General features: G+C 37.5%; 1 protein-coding gene across 2 annotated transcripts in view; it reads right to left on the reverse strand.

Annotated features, from left to right (window-relative positions):
• LOC106881167 (uncharacterized) overlaps positions 1-27326 on the reverse strand; it is a 106982-nt gene that overhangs the window by 52147 nt on the left and 27509 nt on the right. For both annotated transcript variants that reach the window (XR_016239249.1, XM_089346520.1), the window contains exons 8-16: positions 25784-25855; positions 23414-23485; positions 22356-22427; positions 20955-21026; positions 18963-19034; positions 14811-14882; positions 3178-3249; positions 599-670; positions 195-266 (exon numbers count right to left, since the gene is read on the reverse strand). Coding sequence is in view for 1 of the 2 variants with exons in the window: in XM_089346520.1 (XP_089202646.1) it covers positions 195-266; positions 599-670; positions 3178-3249; positions 14811-14882; positions 18963-19034; positions 20955-21026; positions 22356-22427; positions 23414-23485; positions 25784-25855 (648 nt within the window). In the remaining variant the exon portion in view is untranslated. The remainder of the gene's footprint in view (positions 1-194; positions 267-598; positions 671-3177; positions 3250-14810; positions 14883-18962; positions 19035-20954; positions 21027-22355; positions 22428-23413; positions 23486-25783; positions 25856-27326) is intronic.

Genomic DNA, 27326 nt, shown 5'->3' on the forward strand with positions numbered 1-27326 from the left:
GGGGAAGAACAAATAGAAGAAGTAGAACAAGGTGGAGAAGAAGAAGGACTAGAACTATAGACAGGTAAAGAAGCAAAAACAGATGTAAAAGGAGGTGAAGGTGACACGCTATAAATTGCATCTACAGAGAGACATTACAGGTTTAGAAAGATATCGTCAAAGAAATACTATAAACGTGGGTTGATTCAACTTACAGGTTTGTTAAACTGGAAAGATTTTCGAAGGTTCCTGCTTTGATTTTCGCAATTTTGTTATTGTACAAATTCCTGGAACATAACATTGAGTCGAACAAATTATGGAACAAATTTATGAATAAAGAATTAGATGAGGGATGATATGAAAAGTAGATTACCATCATGATGAACTTCATGATGACGTTGTAGATACTGTTGAGTAGGTTGGGAGCTGTGATGTGAATGATGATGCGGCAGAGGAGAAGATATTATTGCGGGAGTGGTGATGATGATGTTATGATGCTGATGATGGGGTGATGTTAATTTTGATCATTGTGAAAATGATGAGGATTCGCATGGGAAGACATTGAATGTTCAGAATTATATTGTTAACAAAATGGAATAAAGAAACTAATGCAACTCACAGAGCCGTTAAACTGGGAAGATTTTGAAAAGGTCCAACTTCTAATTCATTGATGTCATTATCATACAACTCTCTGCAACACAAAATAGGGAGCAGTGAAAAAATGTATACAGGTTCGTATTCAAATATAAAATATAATACCTAAAAAATTAGGAAAGTAGACGCTAATGATGATGGTGTAGAAGATGATGATGATGGTGGTGTTGCTGATGTGGTAATGGATTTCATGATAATTTAGTGTTCATGTTGATAATGATGCTGATGCTGGTGGTGGTGGTGATGATGATGCTGACGGCGGTGGTGGTGGATATGACGATCACGATGATATCATCATCATGATCATGATAACGGGTGATGGTGGTGGTGGTGATGGGGAGGGTGGTGGTGTTTTTGGTAATGGTGTTCAAGAGAAAATTTATGGCAAGGATAATTTTGATAATGATGATGGTGAAGTTACGTAGCTGGAAATATTTTCAGAGAACTAAAGAAAGTAAATGGCTAAGAGTTGGAAGGTTAAAGATATTTATATATGAGTAAAGTTGCTTTAACAATACAATTACAAGATTGATGAGTGGTATTCAACTTTGATCCAGAGCTAAACGCAGTAAATGTTATACAGAAATGAATACAAGTTGATACACTAGTATTGAACCACCACTACATAAACAGATGTATACACATAGATAAAACGTGCTGCTTGATCAATCACACATACACACATATGTACTAACACACACTCATAAGGACTCACAAACACACACACACGAACTCACATTCAAAGACATTCAAAATCAATCCCTTAGAGATCTGTAAGTGGTTTGAGGATGTAGATAGAGACAAAGAGAAAGAGCGCAATAGAATGGGATGGCAATTAGATATTATAAATATGACAGCAATGAAATACTATGAAGAATGATCCAAATAACAATTCTGTTAATGTAAAAAAGTTCTAGAAAATTACTCCTTCAATTTTCATGATAGCATTGTTATACAAAGTCTAAATAGAGAGGAATATGTAATATGCTATCCCATAAGTAATGCGTTTTTTATATTTCTTTCATTGTCGTAATAAGATAAAATTCTATTTTAATGTAAAATATACTCTCATTCATTTTCTACAATGCTCTTCCATCTAACTGGTAGTCTTCCAAGGTCCCCTCTCCCAAATTTCACTTATCCGTAAAGAAAAATACTCCCCCTGTACTGTTCTGAAATCGTCTAAAACATTCATGTCTTTTCCAACCAAATGATTTTGAAGACTGTAGAATAACTGATAATCAGATGTAGATATGTCCGGCAAATATGGTGTGTGGCGATTTGTTTTCCATTCAGACTGGTCTAGCCTTTGGAATGTCATCCTCGCTGTATGCGGCCGAGTATTATCCTGATGGTAGTATACAGAAGGTTGAACACCTTTCGTCTTAATAAGAAAGATGATCGTTCTTTTTTTCTTTTAGAGCTGACATAAGCCGCTCAAGCTGCTCGAAGTAGATATCTTTTGTTATCTTTTGGTTTGAGTTTAAATGTAGAAAGTGGACTAGACAACTCATAAACTCATATCCCACCAAACAAATAGAACACCTTAAGTGGGTGATGATCTTGTTTAGCCTGAGGTGTCGGTGTTTCTCCTCTTCCTACCCACTGCTTTCGGCACATTGTATTCTTGTAGAAAATTCATTTCTCGTTACCAATAGCTATTCGGTCCAAAATTGTTCTTTCCTCAGATGTGACAGCAAAGAAGCGTACACAATCGCTGTCGGGGCACGATTAGACTCGGCAAGTTTGTGAGGAACCCATTGACCCAATTTGCTGAATTTACCGATGGCACACAGAAGACGATGAATAGTTGAATAACCAAATGCAAGCTTCACTGCTAGTTCCTCAGCAGATACGATGAGCTTTTGTTCTACCAGTTTCGCAGAACGTCCTCATCGTGTTCTACAGATCTTCCAGGACGACGTTCATCTTCTAGGTTGTAGTCTTCGTCTCGTAATTGCAGTAGTCCCATTGGCGCTGACTTACGCTTATTGACGGACACCCATATAGTGCATTATTATTCCTCGCGCTCTCCGTTGTGTCGTTGCCTTTATTGAACTCATAAAGAAGAAAATGCCTTATATGCTCCTTTGTCACTTCAATTATAAATGTTAAATTCGAAAACCACTCTTCGGATCTTGCACTAAGATTAAGTGCAATTTATAATTACTACCTGTTTTTATAGCAAAGCGATACAGGTAATTTATCCAGTCCCACTCGGATTATTAGTTCATGCAATTGAAAAAGCTGTATTATTAAAGAGGAGAATGAGAAAGAAGAAGAAGAAGAAGAAGAAGAAGAAGAAGAAGAAGAAGAAGAAGAAGAAGAAGAAGAAGAAGAAGAAGAAGAAGAAGAAGAAGAAGAAGAAGAAGAAGAAGAAGAAGAAGAAGAAGAAGAAGAAGAAGAAGAAGAAGAAGAAGAAGAAGAAGAAGAAGAAGAAGAAGAAGAAGAAGAAGAATCAATTCAGGTAGGAGATGTTTATAAAAACAGGTTTAGAAAGATATCGTCAAAGAAACATTATAAACGTAGGTTGATTCAACTTACAGAGTGGTTAAACTGGAAAGATTTCGGAAGGTCCCTGCTTGGATTTTCGCAATTTTATTACTGTACAACACCCTGGAACATAACATTGAGTTAAGAACATTTATGGAACAAATTTGTGTCTAAAGAATTGGATGATGGAAGAGATGAAAAATAGATTACCATCATGGTGAACTTCAGGATGTTGTTGTAGATAACGTTGGGTGGGACGGGGAAGTGGTGATTATGATGATGTGGGAGAGGAGAAGAAATAATTGCTGGAGTGTTGATGATATTGTGATGCTGATGATGGGGTGATGTTAATTTAGATCATTACGCATAATCGTGGAAGGGCCAGATACCGTCCAAATATAGGGGACAAAGGATTCAGGGAGGACTGACCCGGAGTGGAACTAGAAATACTTCTCCAGATCATGTCCCGAAAACTTCAATCCCGGACAACCTCCCTCTCCAAAACGGGATTGTATTGCACAATGACTGAGTGGGGAAAGGCCGCATTGTTCTGTTTGTGGAGACACTACTCATCTGCGAGCATTCTAACCCCAACTGATAGAAAGTGCAAGAGTTGGAAGGCTTGCCACTGCTATCAACGCCAGGACGAGGACAACAAACAACAAACACCAGCATCGGCAAAAACCATCAGCAACGAGACAGAAGTGATTCCCCTCCATGTAGTTGCTAAAATGTGTGTGAATGTAGAGAAAATAGCCCTACTCTAATGATGCGTCTGTACGCTGGTGAATTTGAGGAGAGGTGCGCCCTTTCTGTGCACCATCGAAGCATCGGCTTGTTCGGGATTAGGGTTTACCTGAGCCAAACCTGGATAGTCATCACAGCCATTGGGGAAATCTCATTGCAATATGTTTCTTGTTTCATGTGTTTTGTTATTATTTTCGGAACTGTTTACTCGTTGTTTTGCGTAAAATCCCCACTGTTCCCATCTACGGTATTGTCCCCTGTACGTCGGCACTTGTGGCCAATAAATGAAATTGTTATTATTATTATTATTATTATTATTATTATTATTATTATTATTATTATTATTATTATTATTACAAGTACTGGTAGTAGTATTTCTTGCTGCTGTTGCAGTTGTCGCAGTCTTTCTTTCTGTCGTAGTAGAGGAAGAAAGAGGAAGATGTAGTGGTAGAAGACAAGGAGGAGAAGGAGACGGAAAAGAAATGATCAATAGAAAAGAAGTCATTTATGCAGACGGATCTTTTGTGTTTAGGAGTAAATGATGAAGACATAGAAAAGTGTAACATAAATTACTCTGATTTGGTAGGTGTTGCAACATTTAAGCATGTATAATGTAATTCACAATAAACAATTACAACATAGAACCGTGAATGGTAATTAGCGTTGAACGAGATGTAAACATAATAAATAATATACAAAAATATATACACATGAAGTCTATACCCTCGTGTACATTCACTCATACTGAAAGACACATACTTATATATACACATACATGCACAAAAACATATACGTTAATTATCAGAAACTCATACATAAACCCAGACACTGATATTCACACAGACACAAACATACACAACACACTCACGCACACACCCACACACACCCATACACACACCTCACACATTCACAAAGAATAGCATATTCCTGTGGAAAGCGATTGAGTGTATATAGTGCGTCAAGGAGATTGAAAGAAAAAAGAAAGCATGGAAAGACATTAAATGTAGATCACCATCATGATGAACTTCATGATGACGTTGTAGATAATGTTGGGTGGTATGAGAGCAGTGATGAATATGATAATGTGGCAGAGGCGAAGAAATTATTGCGGGAATGTCGATGATGATGATGGGGTGACGATGTTAATTTTGATCCTTGTGAAAATGATGAAGATTTTCAGTCTTTATTGTGATTATGAATATCATGGTGATGATGATGATGATGATGATGATGGTGTTGAGGAATCTGTATGTGTAGAAGAAGAAGAAGAAGAAGAAGAAGAAGAAGAAGAAGAAGAAGAAGAAGAAGAAGAAGAAGAAGAAGAAGAAGAAGAAGAAGAAGAAGAAGAAGCTAAGGAAGAAGTAGAAGAAGTAGAAGTAGCAAAAGAAGAAGAAGGAGGAGGAGAAAAAATGTTAAAAGAACAATCAACTGAGGGTGCAAATTGTTATTTTAAAATGAAAATATTCCGTAACATATATACAAATAATATGCGAGGTGATGTGAAATTCATTGGAAAGAAATATCACAACACAAAGGATAAATCATAAATGGTCTGGGATGGAGAAGAAAAAAGAGTAGATGCAGTTGAAAAAAATTGATTAACATAAGAGAAAGAAGAAAGAGGTGAAGGTAGGTAGGAGATTTTTATGGAAACTACGAAAAAGAAAAAACAACGTAATAATACAAACACACACACCTACACTCTCTTCATAGCAAACAGTCGGCGGTACCAGAATCAAGAATAGCAGTGATGTAGTTGTAGCTGTGATGGAGGCAACAAAACAACTGCCTACAACACCACCACCAGAAGAAATAGTAGTAACAATATTAACGACCTCAATAAAACCAACACCAACGAGAACAACAATAACAATATCACCACCACAAATCACAGCAAGGTCACAATTGCAGCAGCATCAGCTAAGACAAGGCAACGTTTCAGCATAGACATCACAAAGTTGAACAGTTGGTTCAAGCCTCGGAGCTCATGAAGCAGGAGCAAACCTGGGCTAACGTACCTATAACAAAACAGGCTTCTGAAGCAGTGGAGGTAAAAACAGTTCTTTTCAGATGCATCTAAACAGACACAAAGAAGCCAGCAATAATTGCACAAACAGGTATTGAAGCTGCACTGACGGATGATACCGAATACATAGCGATGTTTTGAAGTCCATGCGAAAGCAACAAGTTCATTACAAGTATCCATCCCATGTAGTGAGTGTCTGCATTCCCAGGATTCCACTTGGTTGGCTTGTGGGATGCATAATCGAGTAAAGATCAGATACCGTTCCGATAGAGGTGACAAAAGAGTCAGGGAGGACTGGACCAGATTGGAATTAGAGATACTTCTCCAGATCATGCTCGAAAACTACAAAAGAATCCCGGACCACCTACCTCTCCAAAACAGGATAGTATTGTAAATAATGACTGAGTGAAAAAGTCCGCATTGTTCTGTTTGTGGAGAAAATACTCATTTAGGAGCCTTCTACATCCAACGGATAAAAAGTGCCAGGGATGGAATGCTTGCTATCTGCGCCAGGACAAGTACCACAACCAACAAACACCATCACCGGCAAAAATATCAGCAATGAAAAACGAAACACCACCAAAGACATTGACCATCATAGGAAGAAACGAAGAAAGGTCTCTCCCCCAACATCGATGAATATACACATCAATAAGAATATAAACCTAGAGATAGACACAGACACAGTTACAGCTGCAGATTCCTCATCTCTTTGTAGAGAAGATTAAGGAAAACCAAACTGCAAAAAAACAATTAACAAAGCAGAAATCAAAACCTCCTCGAAGCAGAACAACACCCACAATAAAAAAATACAGACACCTGCCACGCAAAGGCACACCAGCACAACCAACACCATCGCTATCAGCAGATTCCGCCAAACGCAAACAACCTAAACATGCACAGGAACAAACACTCACACAAATATCTGAAACTGCAGATACCACAGTCACGGTAAACAAACAAACATTAACATGGCCCGTGTGAATAGACCTACTCCAATAATGCGTCTGTAGGCTGGTGAATTTGAGGAGGAGAGGTGTACTCTTCCCGTATACCATCCATGCATCGGGTAGTTCAGGATTAGGGGTATCTGGGCCAACCCTGCATGGTCTCACCCCTATTGCGGAAATTTCATTGTAATATTTTAATTTTCTCGTGTTTTTTGTTAAAAGTTTACTCGTTGTTTTGTGTAAAATACCCACTGCTCCCGTCTGCTGTATTGTCCCCTATACGTCGACACTAGTGGCCAATGAATGAAGTCCTTCTTATTATTATTACTATTATTATTGATATTATTATTATTATTATTATTATTATTATTATTATTATTATTATTATTATTATTATTATTATTATTATTATTATTATTATTATTTTATGTTTGACTTTTGTTTTGCATTTGTACAAGTTGGATCCAAGTCTCACCCAGAGACCTCAAGAGACAACAAGTTAGAAGTTCATGTAGGTGTTATGCCTAGGGTATCATATATTTGGATTTGTACAGTTTTGTTCAAGTGAATGTTTAAGAAAACATAAGAAAATTATGTGTTTGCTTTAAAACTTGAGATCACATAGACAGTATCTTACGTAGGATATGGGCAGTTCCCATGAGCACTATCTTTTGAATTTCAGCCATTTTGGTGTTTCCTAGTATCTGAGCTAGGTAGTAATCAGCCCGTTTCACTGTCATTCCCAGGGCACCTATGACAATAGGTATTGTTTTCGTCTTCAGATTCCACATTTTGCTAATTTCTATTTCAAGATCTTTATATTTGCTCAGTTTTTGGTAGGTCTTGACAGATACGTTTATATCGATTGGGACAGTCATATCAATGAGGAGGCATGATTTTTGTCTGAAGTCTTTCAGTATGATGTCTGGCCTATTTGCGTCTATCTTTCTGTCAGTTTGAATGGTGAAGTTCCAGAGGAGAGCAATGTGATCATTTTCAAGTACTGGGGGTGGTTTGTGTTCCCACCAGTTTTTATCATGGGGCAAGTCCAGGTTTTTGCATATTACCCAGTGAATATATTGTGCAGCTCTATCATGCCTGTTGAGATACTCTGTAGGCGCAAGCAGACTGCACATGGAGACAACATGATCGATGGTCTCATTTTGTTGTTGGCATATACGACATAATGGGGAGCTGCCGTTCTTTAATATGTTGGCCTGGTAGTTCTTTGTAGGTAGGCATTGATCTTGGGCTGCTATGATAAACCCCTCTGTTTCTGATTTCAAGCCAGAGGCCATTAACCATTGGTGGGTAAGGGCTTTGTCAATATCTGCATTATTCGCTCTCAAGTTTTAGCATCCAGTCCTCAGAGTTTTTCAGATAGGTGTCTAGGCCAATTGTGGCTACCTTCTATGATAATGCCAGCTGTAGAAGTCCTCGGCCTCCCTCTTTTCTTGGCAGATAAAGACGTTCTATATCTGCCTTAGGGTGGTGCATTCTATGCATTGTCAACAGTTTTCGTATTTTTCTGTCAACATTACATATTTCAGTAATTGACCAGTTAACGATATTGAAACTGTAAGTCACGACTGGTATGGCTAGAGCATTGATCGCTTTGATCCTGTTTCTCGCGTTCAGCTCTGTCTTCAGTATTGCTCTCACCCTGCGATAACATTCTCTTCTGATCCTTTCCCTCATCACTGAGTGCTTGATATTGTCCCCTTCAATTACCCCTAGGTATATGTAGATCTCCGCTGGTTCTAACTCTTTTATGACATTTTGCTGGTCAAGATTCACATTAGATGTATTTGTCATTTTTCCTTTGATAAAGGTAGCTTTTGCACATTTATCAAGGCCAAATTGCATCCTGATGTCATCACTGAATTGTTTAACAATCGCTAGTAGGCCTTTGAGTTGTTGGTCATTTTTTGCAAAGAGCTTTAAATCATCCATGTAAATGAGATGATTTATATTTTTATCAAATATTTTATAACCATACTGTGCATCATTGAGCAATTTTGAGAGCGGTATTAGGGCTAGACAGAAGAGAAGTGGTGATAGTGAGTCACCCTGGAAAATGCCACATGAAATTCTTACATCTCCAGCATTTAGAGATTCATTGTCATTGTTCAACATCAGTGTGGTTCTCCATGATCTCATACTTACAGATAAAAAGTTTCGCAGAGTAGGAGCTATTTTATACATTTCCAGACATTTCCTAATCCAGCTATGTGGTAGGCTATCAAAGGCCTTGTTATAGTCTATCCAGGCTATTGACAAGTTTTTGTGTCGCTTGTGACAATCTTCTAAGATCATCTTATTGATGAGTAGCTGATCTTTACAACCATAAGATCCACGTTTACATCCCTTTTGCTCATTAGGGAATATGCTACTTTCTATTAAAAAACTATAGGTGTACTCGGTTAGGACAGATGTTAGCGTCTTATACATTGTTGTTAAGCAGGTTATGGGGCGATAATTTTTTGGTTCGTTTGTTTCCTCATTTTTTGGAAGCAGGAATGTTAAACCATTAACTAGCCAAGAGGGCATCAAACTAGGATTTTGCAAAACATCGTTGTAAAGTTTTGTTAGCAGTTCATGGCTTTCTGGGAAGGCATTCAACCAGAAGTTAGGAATTTTATCCTTTCCTGGAGACTTCCATTTGCTTGACCTCCTGAGATCAGATCTTATATCTTCTACCTTGACCCCCTCCCACTTTTGCTCCTCTAAGGAGTCTAGGTCTGTAGATATTCTATCAATCCAATGGGCCTTTTCATTGTGTGTTTTATCTTCTGCCCAGATTTTATTCCAAAATTCTTGCACTTCTTCTTTTGATGAGACAGACTTTATTGTTACCGGTGTTTTCCCTATCTTCCTGTAGAAATTTTTGGGGCTATTTTTGAACATGTTATTATCTCGGAAGAATCTAACACGCTTTTCATACCTTGCTATGCGGGCAGCTTTAGCACATACCTTTTGCTTGATGGTTTCTATGGTGGCATCAATGTCAACTATGGTTTTCATATTATATTTTTTCTTTAGTTTTTGGGTCTTTGTAGGTTTGATACTCTTGTCAAATTTAAGGTTTTTCAAACATTCTATGTCAGATCTAAGCAGCCTAATTTGGTGTTGAATGCGTTCTTGCCAAGAAGGCTTTTTGTGGGAGTGTTGTCTTTTTCTAATCTTTTCACCACATAGAATCGTTGAGATTCTTGCGGATGCATAGTACAGGTGGTTGAGATCTGTAATATCAACATCATTAGCTGAAATTATATCCTTAAGTGCAAGGCGGATTTTACCAATTATTTTCAGGTTTTGGTTAGAATTGCGAATTTTGGGGGAGAGTGTCGCGTTCATTCATACTAGTTTCTTTAATTTTCAGCCATTCAATCATGATTTGATTTTTTAGATCATGTAGTTCTGTTGCGTCGATTTCTGTATGACTTTCTTCATCTATTTGATTTTCACCTGCCTTAGTGTTTATGGTTGGTTCAGAGAGTATTTCACTTTGCCTATCAGTTACCTTAACTCTTTCAATCATTACTGTATTTTCATCAGCCTTGGGCTGGTTTATAATTATTTCCTCTGTAGTATCTTCTTTAGCTGCAGTTTCATTCTTTTTATCCCTTACTGCTTGTTTAATTTGGTCAATCTCTACTTCAGTTAGTAATTTTTTTTTCATAATGTTTCTTCTGACGTTGGCAAGTTTGTTACTGTCTATGTAGGGTCTTACTTCAAGGTGTTTCTGTCTCCAGTTTAAGTAGGTTTATACAGTATTAGATTTATCTGTAGGGAAATATATGGCATGGTAGAAGGCTGTAAGAACTTCTTTATTATCTTCCCTAGATCATTTTTCATTCTTTTTCTTTTGGTTATTTGATGACGAGCATGGATGGCCATCTGTTGGAATATTCCGGTTGTGGGGTACTTCCAGCTCCTGTGTGTCGGGTAGATTTGAACCAGTAGCAGATTTCTCGTCTCGGATCTGGTTCATTATCCGAGTAAGTGGTCCTTTATAATCCGGTCTATGACCATTTCGGTTTGTATTTTGTTTTATTAACAGTGAGGCATAACAAGCTTCGACGTTGACGCTAGGGGACGGATCTGTCTGTTTAGGGTACATTTTTTGAGACAACACCGTCTCCGAGCTCTCGTGACGTAGCTTCTTAAGGCTAGCAGATCTATTTCGAGTGAGTGGCCCTTTGTGATTCGGTCGACGACCAATCTGGTTTGTGATCTGCCTTGTTATCATTGAGGCATGACGAGCTTTGGCGTTGACATTAGGGGACGGATTTGTCTGTTTAGGGTCAGTTTTTTGAGACAACACCGTCACCGAGTTCTCAGCATGTAAACATTGCTCGTAGCGTAGTTTTTTAAGGCTAGCAGATCGGTATTCATCTGTATTTTTTTTGTTGATAGATTTATCTCCGGGCATAGTGTATGTTTTGTGTGTGTGTGTGTGTGTGTGTGTGTGTGTGTGTGTGTGTGTGGCGTTTTAAACTTATGAATGGTTCACTGTCTGTGTTTGTTCACAAAATGAAAATAAATAAAGAAGAAAAAAAAGTTTTGGTTTTGCTTCGTTTGTGATATGTGTTTTCGTATGCGTGAGTGTGTCCTGTGATTTTCACGTAGTTGTGTAAACATTAAGATGCATGTGTAGTTCTATGGGTATCAAAACGTATATATCATTGTGTACACGTTCGAGTGTATGCGTAATTATTCAATATATGTACTTACTATTTTGTTCCATTTCTTTTTATATAGTTTGTAAACTTTCCGGTGTTGGTTTTGCGTGTGTGATCGCACGTGTTTCATTGAGACATCATGCATATGAGGATCTGTGCTTTGTATGGCAGTGAAATTTCATTTTTTAAGAATAAAAAATTTTTTATTTTTAAATTATCTTCGTTAAAAGACCGCTTCCTTCAAATCTTCCACCGGTTCTTTTGCCTAATTCCATCGATGTTATTGGATTAGATTTGTTTTTGCATAGGGATCCCGGTGTAGCACATCCATGTTGTTATTCAGCCCGGTGAATCTTCTTTATTATTATTATTATTATTATTATTATTATTATTATTATTATTATTATTATTTTATGTTTTACTTTTGTTTTGCATTTGTACAAGTTGGATCCAAGTCTCACCCAGAGACCTCAAGAGACAACTAGTTAGAAGTTCATGTAGATGTTATGCCTAGGGTACCATATATTTGGACTTGTACATAGTGTTGTTCTAGAGAATGTTTAAGAAACCATAAGAAAATTATGCGTTTGTTTTAAAATTTGATATCACACAGACAGTATTTTACGTAGGATATGGTCAGTTCCCATGAGCACTATCTTTTGAACTTCAGCCATTTTGGTGTTTCCTGGTATCTGAGCTAGGTAGTAATCAGCCCGTTTCGCTGTCATTCCCAGGGCACCTATGACAATAGGTATTGTTTTAGTCTTCAGGTTCCACGTTCAGGTTTTGTTGTTATTATTACTATTATTATTATTATTATTGTTCAGTAGTTTTATTTTTATAACGTGCTTTCACTTCACTACCGAGCGCAGCTCTGTGCGCCTTGGGTATGTGCTGTGGTTTGCTGTGGTGCTCTTGTGTTTACTGTATTGAAAGTGTTTTGCGTAGAATGTGTGCAGTACCCAGTAGTGCAATTTTCTGTATGTTATATATATTTGTAAGTCCTGGTGTTTTTGTTAGGTATTTGTCTGAATATTTTTTTATTATACCTAAGGCACCTACTATGATAGGAATTGTTTCTGTTTTTAGATTCCACATTCGAGTTATCTCTATTTCCAGGTCTTTGTATTTTGAAAGTTTTTCCATTTCTTTTAGAGAAACGTTGTCATCTGCTGGTATTGATACATCAATTAGAAAGCATTTTTTTTTCTTCATGATCTTTGACAACTATATCTGGTCTATTTGCCTTAATTTCTCTATCTGTGTGTATTGGCATATCCCAAAGTATGGTTGCCTTCTCGTTTTCTGTGACCTTTTCTGGCGTGTGTTTATACCATCTTTTTTCTGTTGTTATTCCATAGTGTTGGCATAGCTTCCAGTGTATATAGGTCCCAGCTCTGTCGTGTCTGTGAATATATTCCTTCTTAGCCAGGACTGGGCAGCCAGAGATAATATGATTTATTGTTTCTTATCCATCTCCACATATTCTACAGTTACTTGTTATATTTCTTTTCATTATGTGTTTTTGGTAATTTCTGGTGGGGAGGCTCTGGTCTTGTGCAGCAATTAAAAATCCTTCAGTCTCTGTTTTGAGTCCTGAGCTTCTCAGCCATTGCTGGGATTTTTTTCTGTCTATTTCTTTCGCATTTAGTTTAGCCCAGTATTTACCATGTAGGGGCTTTTCTTGCCATTGTTTTATCATGGTCCGTTGCTGTTCTAGTTTTAGTTTGGATTTCATTTGTTTTATAGCTTTTGTTGTTTCTTCTTCTTCTTCTTCTTCTTCTTCTTCTTCTTCTTCTTCTTCTTCTTCTTCTTCTTCTTCTTCTTCTTCTTCTTCTTCTTCTTCTTCTTCTTCTTCTTCGTATTTGTTAGGTAGATTGATTTCTTGTTTGTATTTGTCAGCTTCCTTAAATACTGAAAACAGTTTTTTGTTTTGCTCGTGTTTTGTGGCTATTTGTATTAGTTTCCCTTGCTTCTGGAGTAGGTATTTTTGCAGTCCTATGGTGGTTATTTTATAATAGTTTTCTAGCTGTATAAGACCTCTGCCACCTTCTGTGCGTTGTATATATAGCCTTTCTATGTCAGATTTTGGGTGGTGCATCCTATATCCTGTCATTATTTTTCTTGTTTTCCTGTCTATTTTACATAGTTCGTTTAGTGTCCAGTTAAGGATGTTGTAGCTGTAGCTTATAACTGGGACAGCTAAAGTGTTGATACCCATTATCTTGTTTTTAGCATTGAGCTCTGTTTTTAGTATTGATCTAACTCGTCTATAGTACTCTTTCTTTATTTTTTCTTTCATTTGTGTATGTTGTATCCTATCTAGTTCATTGACTCCTAAATACTTATATGGTTGGCTTTCGTCTAGTTCTCTTATTTCATTGGCTTTATCTAGTGTTATATTGCTACTTTTAATTAATTTTCCTCTTTTCAGGGTTGCTTTGGCATATTTTTCTAATCCGAATTTCATATCTATTTCCTTGGTAAAGCCGTGTACTGTCTGTAGTAGTGTTTCTAGCTCTTTGTCGTTTTTAGCATATAATTTTAGGTCATCCATATATAGAAGGTGGCGGACTGTTTTTCCGTAGCATTTGTAACCGCATCCAGTTCTATTTAGCAATTCTATTTATTATTATTATTATTAGTAGTAGTAGTAGTAGTAGTAGTAGTAGTAGTAGTTCTTGCGGCTGTTGTAGTTGTCGCATTCTTTTGCTTTTGTCGTAGTAGAGAAAAAGGAGGATCATATGGTGGGAGAAGGAGGAGGAAAAAAAATGAACAGAAAAGACAAAATTTCGGTAGACGCATCTTAGGTCTTTAGGAGTAAATGATGGTGCAACAGAAAAGCGTAAAATATATTACTCAGATTTGGAAAGTGCAGCAAACTTTAAACATGAATAATGTAATGCACAATATATAATTATAACGCGGAGCCATGAATGGTAATCAGCTTTGATCGGAAAGTAAACATAATAAATGATATACAGACCAAGTCGATACACTCGTGTACATTCACTCATACTGAAAGAAACAGATTGACACACGCACATACACAAAATCATATGCCTAAATTATCAAAACTCATACATAAACCCAGACACTGATACTCATACACACACATACATCAGATGTTCACAAAGAATGCGATATTCGTGTGGAAGGCGATTGATTGTATATAACGCGTCAAGGAGATTGAGAGCAAAAAGAAAGCAGGGAAAGACATTAGATATTTAGAATTATGTTGTCAAAAGAAGAGAATCAAAAACTAATGCAACTTACAGAGTCTTTAATCTGGGAAGATTTTGAAAAGATCCAACTTCTAATTCAGTGATATCATTATCAAACAAATTTCTGTAACAAATAAGTGAACCGTGAAAAAATGTATACAGGTTCGTAATGAAATATAAAATATAAGGCCTAAAAATTTAAGAAAGTAGTTGATGATGATGATGGCGTAGATGATAATGATGATGATGGTGGTGGTTGTGGTGTTTGTGGTGTTGATGAGGAAAGATATGGCAATGATGATTTTGATGAAGGTGATGATGAAGAATTTACGTAGCTGGAAATATTTTCAGAGAAATAAAGAAAGTGAATGATTAAGAGTTGGAAGGTTAGAGATATTTATATATGATTAAAGTTAATCATAAAAGTACAATTACAAGATTGATGTTTGGCATTCAACGTCGATCCAGAGCTAAAGACAGTAAACGTTATATAGGCATGAATACAATTTGATACACTAGTATTGAACCACCCATACACAAAACATTAACTAACGTATACACATACATAAAATGTGCTGCTTGAACAATCGCATGTGCATATGTACTAACACACACTCATAATGTCTCACAAACACACACACTCACATTGACAGACATTCAAAGTCAATCACATACAGCTCTGGAAATGTTATGAGAATGCAGAGAGAGAAAGAGGTAGACCGTTATAGAATGGGATGGCAATCAGAAATTATGAATATGATGGCAATGAAAAACTATCAAGAATGATCCAAATTACAATTCTGTTAATGCAGAAAAGTTCTGGAAAATTCCTCCTCTAATTTTCTTGATAGCATTGTTATACAAAGTCCTGCAAAACGAAAACTTAATTTTAGAAGTATATGTATTGTGTCATCCCATAAATAATGCGGCTTTTTACACTTCTTTCATAATTAAGGTAAACAAAGTTCTTTTTTAATCTAAAATATAGTCTCCTTCATTCTCTACAATGTTCTTCCATCTATTTGGTAGACGCGTAAGGCTCCTCTCCCAAACTCCACTTATCTATAACGAAGAACACTCCTCCACTACTGTTCAGAAATTATCTACCAAATTCATATTCTTTCCATCCAAATGAGTTAGAAGACTGCAGAAGAATTGATAATCAGATGTGGATATGTCCCGCAAATTTGGTGAGTGGGACTTCGTTTCCCATTCAGACTGGTCTAGCCTTTGGGATGTCACCCTGGCCGTATGTGGCCAAGTATAATTATATTGATAGAAGAACGCCTTTCGACTTGATAACATAGATGGTCATTTTTCTTTTAGAGCTGACTTTAGCCGCTCAAGCAAATGCAAAAGAAATCGAGTAGAAGTACAAGAATTATTAAAGCGAATGAAGAAAAAGAAGTAGAAGCTGAAGGTGGAGGAGGAAGAGAAAAGGGGCGAAGAGAAGGAGGAGGAAGACGGCGAAAAGGATGAGAAAAGGAGGCGAAGGAAAGAAGAAAATTACAAGCGGCAGAAGTCGCAAAAGAATAACACAGGAAGCGAAAATTGATGATGAGGCGAAGGATGTGAAAAGAAGGAGAAAAAGAATCGATGGTGATGGAATTGATTATAATAATGATGGTCATCACCATGATAGACATGACGAACGAGAATAAAATAAGTAGGAACAGATGAGAGAGACAATAGGGAAAAGTGGAGGGGAAAATGGAGAAAGTTTAGGAGGACGGGCGAACGGGCGTACGGACCGCAATCTTCAAAACCGTCATCTTCATCATCAACAGAGTGCATCACCATCAGCATCAACAGAAATATAATTTTCATCATCCCAACAATATTCTAATCACCATCATTATCAGAATAATCAACATTAACAACATCACTGTCATCATCAGCATCATAACACCTTCGCCATCAACACTCCCACAATAAATTCTGCCTCACCATCATATTCATCACTGCCCACACACCAACCCAACATTATCAACAATATCGTCATCTACTTATCATCTCTTCCATCATCCAATTCTATGGCCAAAATATTTAATATTCCCTCACGAACACTACTACTACTACTACTACTACTACTACTATTATCAGTTCTGTTTGTCTTACGTTTTTAAACCTTTCCTGTTCCTCCCACCTAAACTCAACCGGCTATATTTGTTTCTTTTACTCCTTCTTCTTCTTTATTCTCTTCTTTTACTTCTTTTCCTTTTCTTCATATTTATCTGCCTCTACTTCGTTATTTCCTTCTTCTTCTTCTTCTTCTTCTTCTTCTTCTTCTTCTTCTTCTTCTTCTTCTTCTTCTTCTTCTTCTTCTTCTTCTTCTTCCTTTTCTCCTCTTTTCTTCACCTTTTTCTCCTTCTGCACTAACTTTTTCCTCACGTTATTCGCCCTCTTCATTTTGCCCTACTATTTTTTGTTTTACGGAAGTGCTCTAACACGAATCAGCCCTAGTTTCACGCAAACCGACAAAGCCGTTCTGTACGCACTTGGTCAATGTCATGCATTACTGACTTCTGGAGTTATAGCGAACAGTTTTTGTAGCGTCTAGGATGGATCCGGCTATCGACCGAGTACATAGAGAAGATCGACCCGCCGCCTACCTTGGCCAGGAAGGGCAGGGAATTTTCCTCCGACTGGTAGCACTAGAGAAAGATGGGTGTTGGACCATGCTGCAAGGAGTGAACACCGACTTTCTCTTCGGCCAATCACTCATCAACTGTTTCAGATTTCACTTGGAAAGGAAGAATAGGCTGGAGAAAGAATTGATACTACGCCGTGCATTTGCTGAAATGTGTGTGAATGTCGCGAAAATGGCCCGTGTAAGTGGACCTGCTATGATAATGCGTCTGTAGGCTGATGAAGTTGAGGAGGAGAGATGTACCCTTCCTGAGTACCATCGAAGAATCGGGTGGTTCGGGATTAAGGGCTACTTGAGCCAACCCTGGGTCGTAATCACCCCCATTGGGAAATCTCATTGCAATATTTTTCTTGTCTCATGATTTACGTTATCGTTTTCGTAACTGTTCACTCGTTGTTTTGTGTAAAATCCCCACGGTCCCCGTCTAATGTATTGTCCCCTATACGCCGGCACTAGCGGCCAATATATTAAATTATTATTATTATTAGTAGTAGTAGTAGTAGCAGCAGCAGTTTTTCTTGCTGCGGTTGCCTTTGCCGCAGTCATTGTTTTTTTTGTGGTTTGAGAAAAAGAAAGAGGAGAATGTAGTGGTGAAGAGGAGGGGAGAAAGAGAAGGACAGAAAATAATGAAGAGAAAGGAAGAAATTTATGCAGACGCATCTCTCGTGTGGTAGGAGTAAATGATAGAAAGATAGAAGAGTGTAAAACAAGTTACTCTGAGTTGAAAAGTGTAGCAAAATCTAAACAAAAATAATGTCATTCACAATTTATAATTAGAACGGAGAGCCATGAATGGTAATCAGCGTTGCTCGAGGTGTAAATATAATAAATAATATACAAAAGGAGGTACAAATCAAGTCGATACACTCATGTACGTTCACTCATCTTGCATGACACAGACTGACATATGCACAATCATGCACAAAATCATATGCAGTAATTATCAGAAATTCATATATAGAGACTGATATCCACACACCCACTCACACGCACACACACATACACACACACACACCTTCTCAGACATTTACAAAGAATTGAATATTCCTGGGGAAAGCGACTGAGTGTAAAGAGTGCGTCAAGTAGAGTGGATTACAGTAAAGAAAGCATGGAAAGACAAAATGTTTAAAATTATATTGTCAATAAAAGAGAATCAAAAGAATTATGCAACTTGCAGAGGCGTTAAACTGGGAAGAGTTTGAAAAGATCCAACTTCTAATTCATTGATATCATTATTATACAACTCTCTGTAACAAAAAAGTGAGCCGTGAAAAAATGTATACAGAGGAATGTTCGTAATGAAATATAAAATGTAATACCAAAACATTTAGGAACGCAGACGCTGATGATGATGATGGGTTAGATGATGATGATGATGATGATGATGATGATGATGATGATGATAATAGCATTGGTTGCTCCCATGTATCTCACATCTCAGATTTGGGCCCACAATCACATTCACAAATTATAGATTGCCTCTATAGAAAGATATTACGGATTTAGTAAGATATCGTCAAAGAAATACGATAAACGTCGGTTGATTCAACTTACAGAGTTGTTAAACTGGAAAGATTTCGGTAGGTCCCTGCTTGGATTTTCTTAATTTCATTTCGGTGCAATTTCCTGAGACATAACATTGAGTAAAGAACATTTATTGAACATATTTGTCAAAAGAATGGGATGATGGAAGATACGAAATGTAGATTACCATCATGATGAACCTCATGATGATGTTGTAGATAATGTTGGGTGGGATGTGAGCAGTAATGAGTATGGTGATGTGGCAGAGGAGAGGAAATTACTGTGGGAGTGATGATGCTGATGTTATGATGCTGATGATGGAGTGATGTTTATAATTTTTTCCAGTGTGAAAATGATGAGGATTCACAGGTTTTGTTGTGATGATGGATGTGATATTGACAAAGATGTTGGCGTTGAAGTTTGTGAGTGTGTGTAAAAGTAGACGAAGAAGACGAGGAAGGAGAAGTAGAAGAAAAATTAGTAGTAGTAGTAGTAGTAGTAGTAGTAGTAGTAGTAGTAGTAGTAGTAGTTGTAGAAGAAGAAGAAATAGAAGAAGAAGAAGAAGAAGAAGAAGAATTGTTTCGGTAAAACATTTACAAATGATATACGTGGTGCTGTATAAAAAGATTGAAAAGAAATGACATGAAACAAGGGATAAATTATAAATACGTGGGGGTGTAGAAGAAATAGATTAAAATAAGAGGAAGAAGAAAGAGGTGATGACAGGTGGGAGACTTTTACGAAAACTACGACGACAAGCAATAAAACATGCGCACACACCCACGCTCTCTTAAGCACACTCACACACTCTCAAAAGCACTCGCATTCACTCGTATATTTCCCACATCATTATTTTAAAAACAGACTGAATCGTTTACAACTTTGTAAACCGGTTGTCACATTCCCTCTGCCCCAACTATCCAGCAAAAGCTTTCTTCTTCTTCTTCTTATTATTATTATTGTTCAGCAGTTTTAATTTTATAACGTGCTTTCACTTCACTACCGAGCGCAGCTCTGTGTGCCTTGAGTATGTGCTGTGGTTTGCAGTGATACTCTTATGGTTACTGTATTGAAAGTGTTTTGCGTAGGATGTGTGCAGTGTCCAGTAGTGCAATTTTCTGTGTTATATATATTTGTAAGTCCTGGTGTTTTTGTTATGTATTTGTCTGAATATTTTTTTATTGTACCTAAGGCACCTACTATGATAGCAATTGTTTCTGTTTTTAGATTCCACATTCGAGTCACCTCTATTTCGAGGTCTTTGTATTTTGAAAGTTTTTCCATTTCTTTTAGGGAAACGTTGTCATCTGCTGGTATTGATACATCAATTAGAAAGCATTATTATTATTATTATTATTATTATTATTATTATTATTATTATTATTATTATTATTATTATTATTCAGTCGTCTAATTTTTATCACGTGCTTTCACTGCACTGCTGAGTGCACCTCTGTGAGCCTTGGGAATGTGCACTCGTGTACATTCACTCATACTGAAAGACACATACTTATATATACACATACATACATAAAAATTATATACGTGAATTATAAGTAACTCATACATAAACCCAGACGCTGATATTCACACAGACACCTTCACAGACGCACACCTTATCAGACATTCACAAAGAATCGCAGATTTCGTTCGAAAGCGACTGTGTGTTATTTCTTTACTGCCCACAAGGGGCTACACGCAGAGGGGACAAACAAGGACAGACAAACGGATTACGTCGATTATACCGACCCCAGTGCGTAACTGGTACTTATTTAATCGACCCCGAAAGGATGAAAGGCAAAGTCGACCTCGGCGGAATTTGAACTCAGAACGTAGCGGCAGACGAAATACCGCTAAGCATTTCGCCCGGCGTGCTAACGTTTCTGCCAGCTCGCCGCCTTCGCGTGTGTGTATATGGTGCCTGAAGTAGAGTGGGTTAAAAAAGAAGGCATGGAAAGACATTAAATGTTTAGAATTATATTGTCAATAAAAGAAAATAAAAAAGAAACTAATGCTACTTACAGAGTCGTTAAACTGGGAAGATTTTGAAAAGAGCCAACTTCTAATTCATTGATATCATTATTATACAACTCTCTGTAACAAAAAATGATGGAAATTACAATTCCGTTACACTAGAAACGTTCTGGAAAATTCCTCAATAAATTTTCGTGATAGCATTGTTACACAAATTCCTACAAAATGAAAATTAATTTGAGAGAACATGTATAGCGTCATCCCATAAATAATGCGGTTTTTATACTTCTTTCATCTTTCATAATTAAGATAAACAAAGTTATTATTCAAATACTCTCCTTTAAACTCTCTTCCGTCTACCTGGTAGACTTGTAATGCTCCTCTTCCCAACTTCACTTGTCTGTCACGAATAACACTCCTCCAGTACTGTTCTGAAATTGTCAACAGAATATTTTGATTTCCACTACACAATTCATATTTTTTCCATTCAAATGTTTTGAAGACTGACGAATAACGGGTAATCAGAATGTCGAAATGTCCGCCAAACATCGTGGGAGGATTCGTTTCCCATTCAAGCTGGTCTAGCCTTCGGAATGCTATCCTGATCGACGAACACATTTCGACTTCATAAGAAGGATTGTCGTTTTTTTCTTTCAGACCTGACTTAAGCTGCTCAAGCTGCTCACGTTAGATATACATTGTTATCGCTCGGTTTGGATTTAAATGTTCAAAGTGAACTAAACCACTTATATCCCATGAAACAAATAGTAAGAACTTAAGTGGGTGAAGACTTTCTTTTAGCCTGAGGTGTCGATGTTTCTCTTTTTCCAGTCCTTTCTTTACGGCGCTTGATATCCTTGTAGAGAATCCATTTCTCGTCACCAGGTACTATTCAGTGCTAAATGATTCTTTCATCAGACGTGATAGCAAAGAAAAGCAAACATTCGCTCTCTGCGCGCCATTACACTCAGAACGTTTGTGAGGAACCCATGGACCCAATTATCTGACTTTTCCGAAGGCATGTAGATGTCGATGAAGGATTGAATGACCAAATGCAACCTTCTCTGCTTGTTCGTCAAGAGATGCGATGGGATTTTTTCTACCAGGTTTGCAGGTCGTCCTCGTTGAGCTCTACAGATCTTCCAGGACGAGGCTCGTCTTCTAGGCGGTAGTCTCCTCTTCGTAATTGCAGCAGCCCCCCCACCCCATTGACACTGACTTACACTTTTTGGCCGATCCACATACAGTGAATTATTATTCATCGCACTTTCCGTTGCGTTGTTGCCTATATTGAACTCATAAAGCAGAATATGCCAAATATGCTCCTTTCTCACTACCATTATAGCTTTGAAAAGAGAGAACTGTTATAATCGAAATTCATTCTTTGAAACTTGCACTAAGAATAACATCGTCAATGAAATAATATAAAATAAGATTGATTCAACTTACAGAATTGTTAAATTTGAAAGATTTTGGAAGGTTTCGGCTTTGATTTCTTTGATTTTGTTTCTACCCAAATTCCTGGAACATAAAATTGAGTTAAGAAAATTTATGTTATACATTTGTGAGAGAATATTAAACATTATGACTAAAGAATTAGAAGAGAGACGAAATGAAAAGTAGATTACGATATTGTTGATAATTTTTTGTTGGTGTGTGGGCAGTGATGAATATGAGGGTGAGGCAGAGGAGAAGAAAATATTGTGGGTGTGATGATGACGAAGGTGTTAGGAGGCTGCTGATGGGGCTGATGTTGTTAATGTTGATGATCCTGATAATGATGGGGAACAGAAGTTTTATTGTGATGATGAACGTGACATTGATGTTGATGTTGGTGGTGATGAAGATGACGGTTTTGAAGATTGTGTATCTGCAAGAGAAGAAGATGAAAAAGAAAAAGAAGAAAAAGTACGAGAAGAAGACGAAGGAGAATAAGATGAAGGAGGAGAAGAAGCAGAAGGAGGAAGAAAAGAAAACGAAGAAAAATAAGGAGACGAAGAAGAAGACAAGAAGAAGGAAGAGAAGAAGACTGAGGAGAATGGTGATGGTAATGATGACGAGGATGAAGACAGGTCATGATGATGGTGTCGTTGGGGAATGGAGTTTTAGAGGACGGGAAGAAGTATTGGATGAAATAGAAGCATACAAGAGGACAAGCAACAACAACAAGAATGAGTTTATATATTAACGTATGAATCATCTTAGGCTAAAGATGCGATTACAAAGATTATCTAAGGATGTTACTTAGTTTCTATGTAGAAGTAAACACCATGCGTAATGTGCACAGATGTTAATACGCCCGCATACACACGCATACACTAAATGCTTACCCTCAAGTAACACGTTCTTATACATCCAATATCTTAGAAATGGGTCCACACTCACATTCACAGAATTTCATGAACAATAAAACGCAAGTATAGAAAGACGATGTGTACGGGAAGACATTACAGAATTATAAAGATATCGTCAACGAAATAATATGAAATGAGATTCATTTAACTTACAGACTTTTTAAACTGGACAGATTTTGGAAGGTTTCGGCTTTGATTTCTTTGATATCGTTTATACCCAAATTCCTGCAACATAAAATTGAGTTACAAAGAACAATTATGGAATAAATGTGTGAGAGAATATTTAATATTACGTCTAAATAATTGGATGATAGAAGATATGAAAAGTAGATTACACCCATGATGAGCTTCATGACGGCGGATAGGTGTGGAAACAGTGATAAATATGATGATGAGACAGACGAGCAGAAAATATTGTGGGTGTGATGATGACGAAGGTGTTAGGAGGCTGCTGATGGGGCTGATGTTGTTAATGTTGATTATTTTGATAATGATGGGGAACAGAAGTTTTATTGTGATGATGAACATGACATTGATGTTGATGTTGGTGGTGATGTTCTCTGTTGGTGATGAAGATGACGGTTTTGAAGATTGTAGTCTGTTGGCGCCTCACCAAGTCGGAGCGCCTCCTCTTCACATTTTTGTGGAGAGGTACGTTTGGTGAGGTGTCCATCTGCTGCCAGCACACTATGTGATGGGATGGGCACACCGTGGCTAATGATGCGTACACATGCGCTGAGGATGCAATATCTCCAGATATTCTGCCTAAACGGAGAACACCTGTAGTCACCGTTTGTCAAACATGCACTTTCTCAACTCATCTCCGAGGTCAGGAAGAAACCCAATCAGAGTGACTGACATCTGGAATGTTGCCGAGAACTCACTGGTGGGAAAAATCGGTCAGTGGGGTATCAACACTTCAAATTCTGTAGAGATTTACTAGTGGAAATTTACGATGACGTACTCATAGGGGTTCTGGGCGTTATCGAGGTCGAACTGACAAATCTGTTACTGAGGATGTTTGAGCCGGGACCGATGGATAACTTCCAGAAATCCCTCACTTCGCAGTGCTGCCAGGGAATACTGCCTATCCGAGATAAACTCTGCAGGCACGGAGGTGCTCTCACACGAATCTGCCCTCATTACACAGAGCGACAAAACCGTTCTGCAAGCAGTCGTTCAGTTTCATGCAATACTGACTTGTGGAGTTATGTCGAACAGCTGTTGTTGCGTGCATGATGCATCTGTCTATAGGCAGAGTCCATAGTGAAGACCGACCCGTCGCCTTCTTTGGCCAGGAAGGGCAAGGAATTTTCCTCTGTCCGGTCGCAGTAGCGAAAGAGTTTGTATGTTGGGGCAGGTTGCCATGAATAGAGACAGACTTTTCTCTTCGGCCAAACCCTGATCAATTATTTCAGATTTCACTTGGAAAGAAGATGAGGCCGGAGAAAGAAGCGATGCCCCCCCACCATTACATTTGCTGAAAGGTGTGGGAATGTAGCGAAACTGGCCCGCCTGAGTGGTTCTACACTAATGCGTCTTTAGGGTGGTGAGTTTGAGGAGGAAAGTTTTACCCTTCCAAGTACCATCAGAACCAGGGGGTACCTCAGCAAACCCTGGATGGTCATCATCCCTACTGACGGAAATGTCATTGTACTAATTTTCTTGTCCCATGTTTCTTGTTATTGTTTTTGTAACTGTTTACTCGTTGTTTTCTGTTAAATCCACACTGCTCTCATCGACTGTATTGTCGCCTATACGTGGGCTCTAGAGGCCAATAATTTAGGTTATTATTATTATTATTATTGTTATTATTATTATTATTATTATTATTATTGGTAGTAGTAATAGTAGTAGTATCTGTAGTACATGCTGCCGTTGCAGTTGTCGCAGCCGTTGTTTCTCTTGTGGTAGCTGAAAGAAGCGGATGTGTAGGTGACAAGGAGAAGGAGAAGTAGGAGGAAAAGAAATGATCAACAGAAAAGAAACTTATGCAGACGCAGCGTTCGTGTTGTAGGAGACATAGAAAAGCGTAAAATAAATTACTCTGACATGGAAGGTGTTGCAAAATTTACAAATGAAGAATGTAATTCACAATATACAATTAGAACGGAGAGCCATGAATGGTAATCAGCGTTGATCGAGAAGTAAACATACTAAATAGTATACAAAAGGATATACAAGTGAAGTCGTAAACTCGTGTACGTTCACTCATACTGAAAGACAGACTTATGTACATATATACACAGAATCACATACATTGATTATCAGACACTCATACATAAACACATACACTGATATTCGCACACACACACACATACACAAACACACACACATACGCACACACACGTCTCCACACACCTTCTCAGACATTCACAAAGAATTGCATATTCCTGTGGAAGGCGACTGAGTGTATATAGTGTGTCAAGGAGTTTCAGATAAAAAAAAGCAAGCATAGAAAGACGTTGAATGTTTAGAATTATATTGTCAATAAAAGAGAATCAAAAAACTAATGCAACTTACAGAGTCGTTAAATTGTGGAGATTTTGAAAAGATCCACCTTCTATTTCATTGATGTCATTATAAAGCAAATGTCTGTAACAAAAAGTGAGCCGTGAAAATATGTGTAGAGGTTCGTAATGAAATATAAAATATAATGCTTAAACGTTTAGGAAAGTAAACGGTGAAGATGACGGTGTAGATGATGATGATGATGATGATGATGATAATGATGATGATGATGATGAAGAGGAGGAGGTGGAGGAGGAGGAGGGGGAGGAGGAGGAGGAGGAGGCGGATGTTGATGCTGGTGGTGGTGGTGGTGATTGTCGTGGTGTTAGTTTGCAATGTTTGTGATGTTAGTGATGGATATGATGATAATTCGGAGTACGAGGATGTTGGTGTTAATGTTCATGTTGATGATGATGCTGATAGTTGTGGTGGTGGTGGTGGTGGTGGCGATGGTGTTTGTGGTAGTGGTGTTTATGATAATGATGTTGATGTGAGAAGTTATGGCAATGATGATTTAGACGATGGTGATAGTGAAGAAGTTGTGTAGCTGGAAATATTTTCAGAGAAATAAAGTGAATGATTAAGAGTTGAAAGGTTGGAGATATTTATATATGCGTAAAGTTGCTTTAAAATACAATTACAAGATTAATGTGTGGAATTCAACGTTGATCCAGAGCTAAACGCAATAAATTTTATACAGACCTGAATACATGTTGATACACTCAGTAGTATTGAACCACCCATACACAAAACATAAAAATGTGAATACACATATATAAAATGTGCTGCTTGAACAATCACACACACATATATACTAACACATAAGAAATCAGATACACATTGAGTTCTTTTTTAATCTAAAATATACTCTCTTTCATTTTCTGCAATGCTCTTCCATCTTCTGGGCTACTTGTAAGACCCCTCTCCCAAGGAGATGACGAAGAAGGAGAAGTATATAACGAAGGGGATGTAAAATGTCCGTAAAAACAACAATTAAATCAACAGGAAATGAAGAGGGAGAACATGAAAGACAGACTTATGAAGAAAAAGAAGGAAAGCGAAGAGGGGAGGAGGAATAAGAGGAGAAGAAGAAGAAAGAAAAACAACAATGAGGAGAAGAAGAAATAAACGGAGAAAAAATGGGATAGCAGGGAAAAAGATGTTGAAAAATATGTAGAAAAGAATGATGAAGAAGGAGAAGAAAAAGAAGAAGAAGAAAAAGAAGAAGAAAAAGAAGAAGAAGAAGAAGAAGAAGAAGAAGAAGAAGAAGAAGAAGAAGAAGAAGAAGAAGAAGAAGAAGAAGAAGAAGAAGATGACGAAGAAGGAGGAGGAAGATAGGAAGAAGTAGAAGAAAAAGATGGAGAAGAAATAGCTGGAGAAGAGGAAGAGCTAGAAGTACATACAGGAGAGAAGCAGAAAAAGATGTAGAATTATATGGTGGTAAAGTATAAGTGGAGGTGATAAAGAAGAAGAAGAAGAAGAAGGTGAAGGACAATAGCAACAACAACAATAAGATCGACAAAAACAAGAACCGTTAAAGTACATTTTTAAAAAT

Source organism: Octopus bimaculoides, chromosome 30, assembly GCF_046866305.1.
Source record: "Octopus bimaculoides isolate indiv1 chromosome 30, ASM4686630v1, whole genome shotgun sequence".
Classification (NCBI taxonomy): domain Eukaryota; kingdom Metazoa; phylum Mollusca; class Cephalopoda; order Octopoda; family Octopodidae; genus Octopus; species Octopus bimaculoides.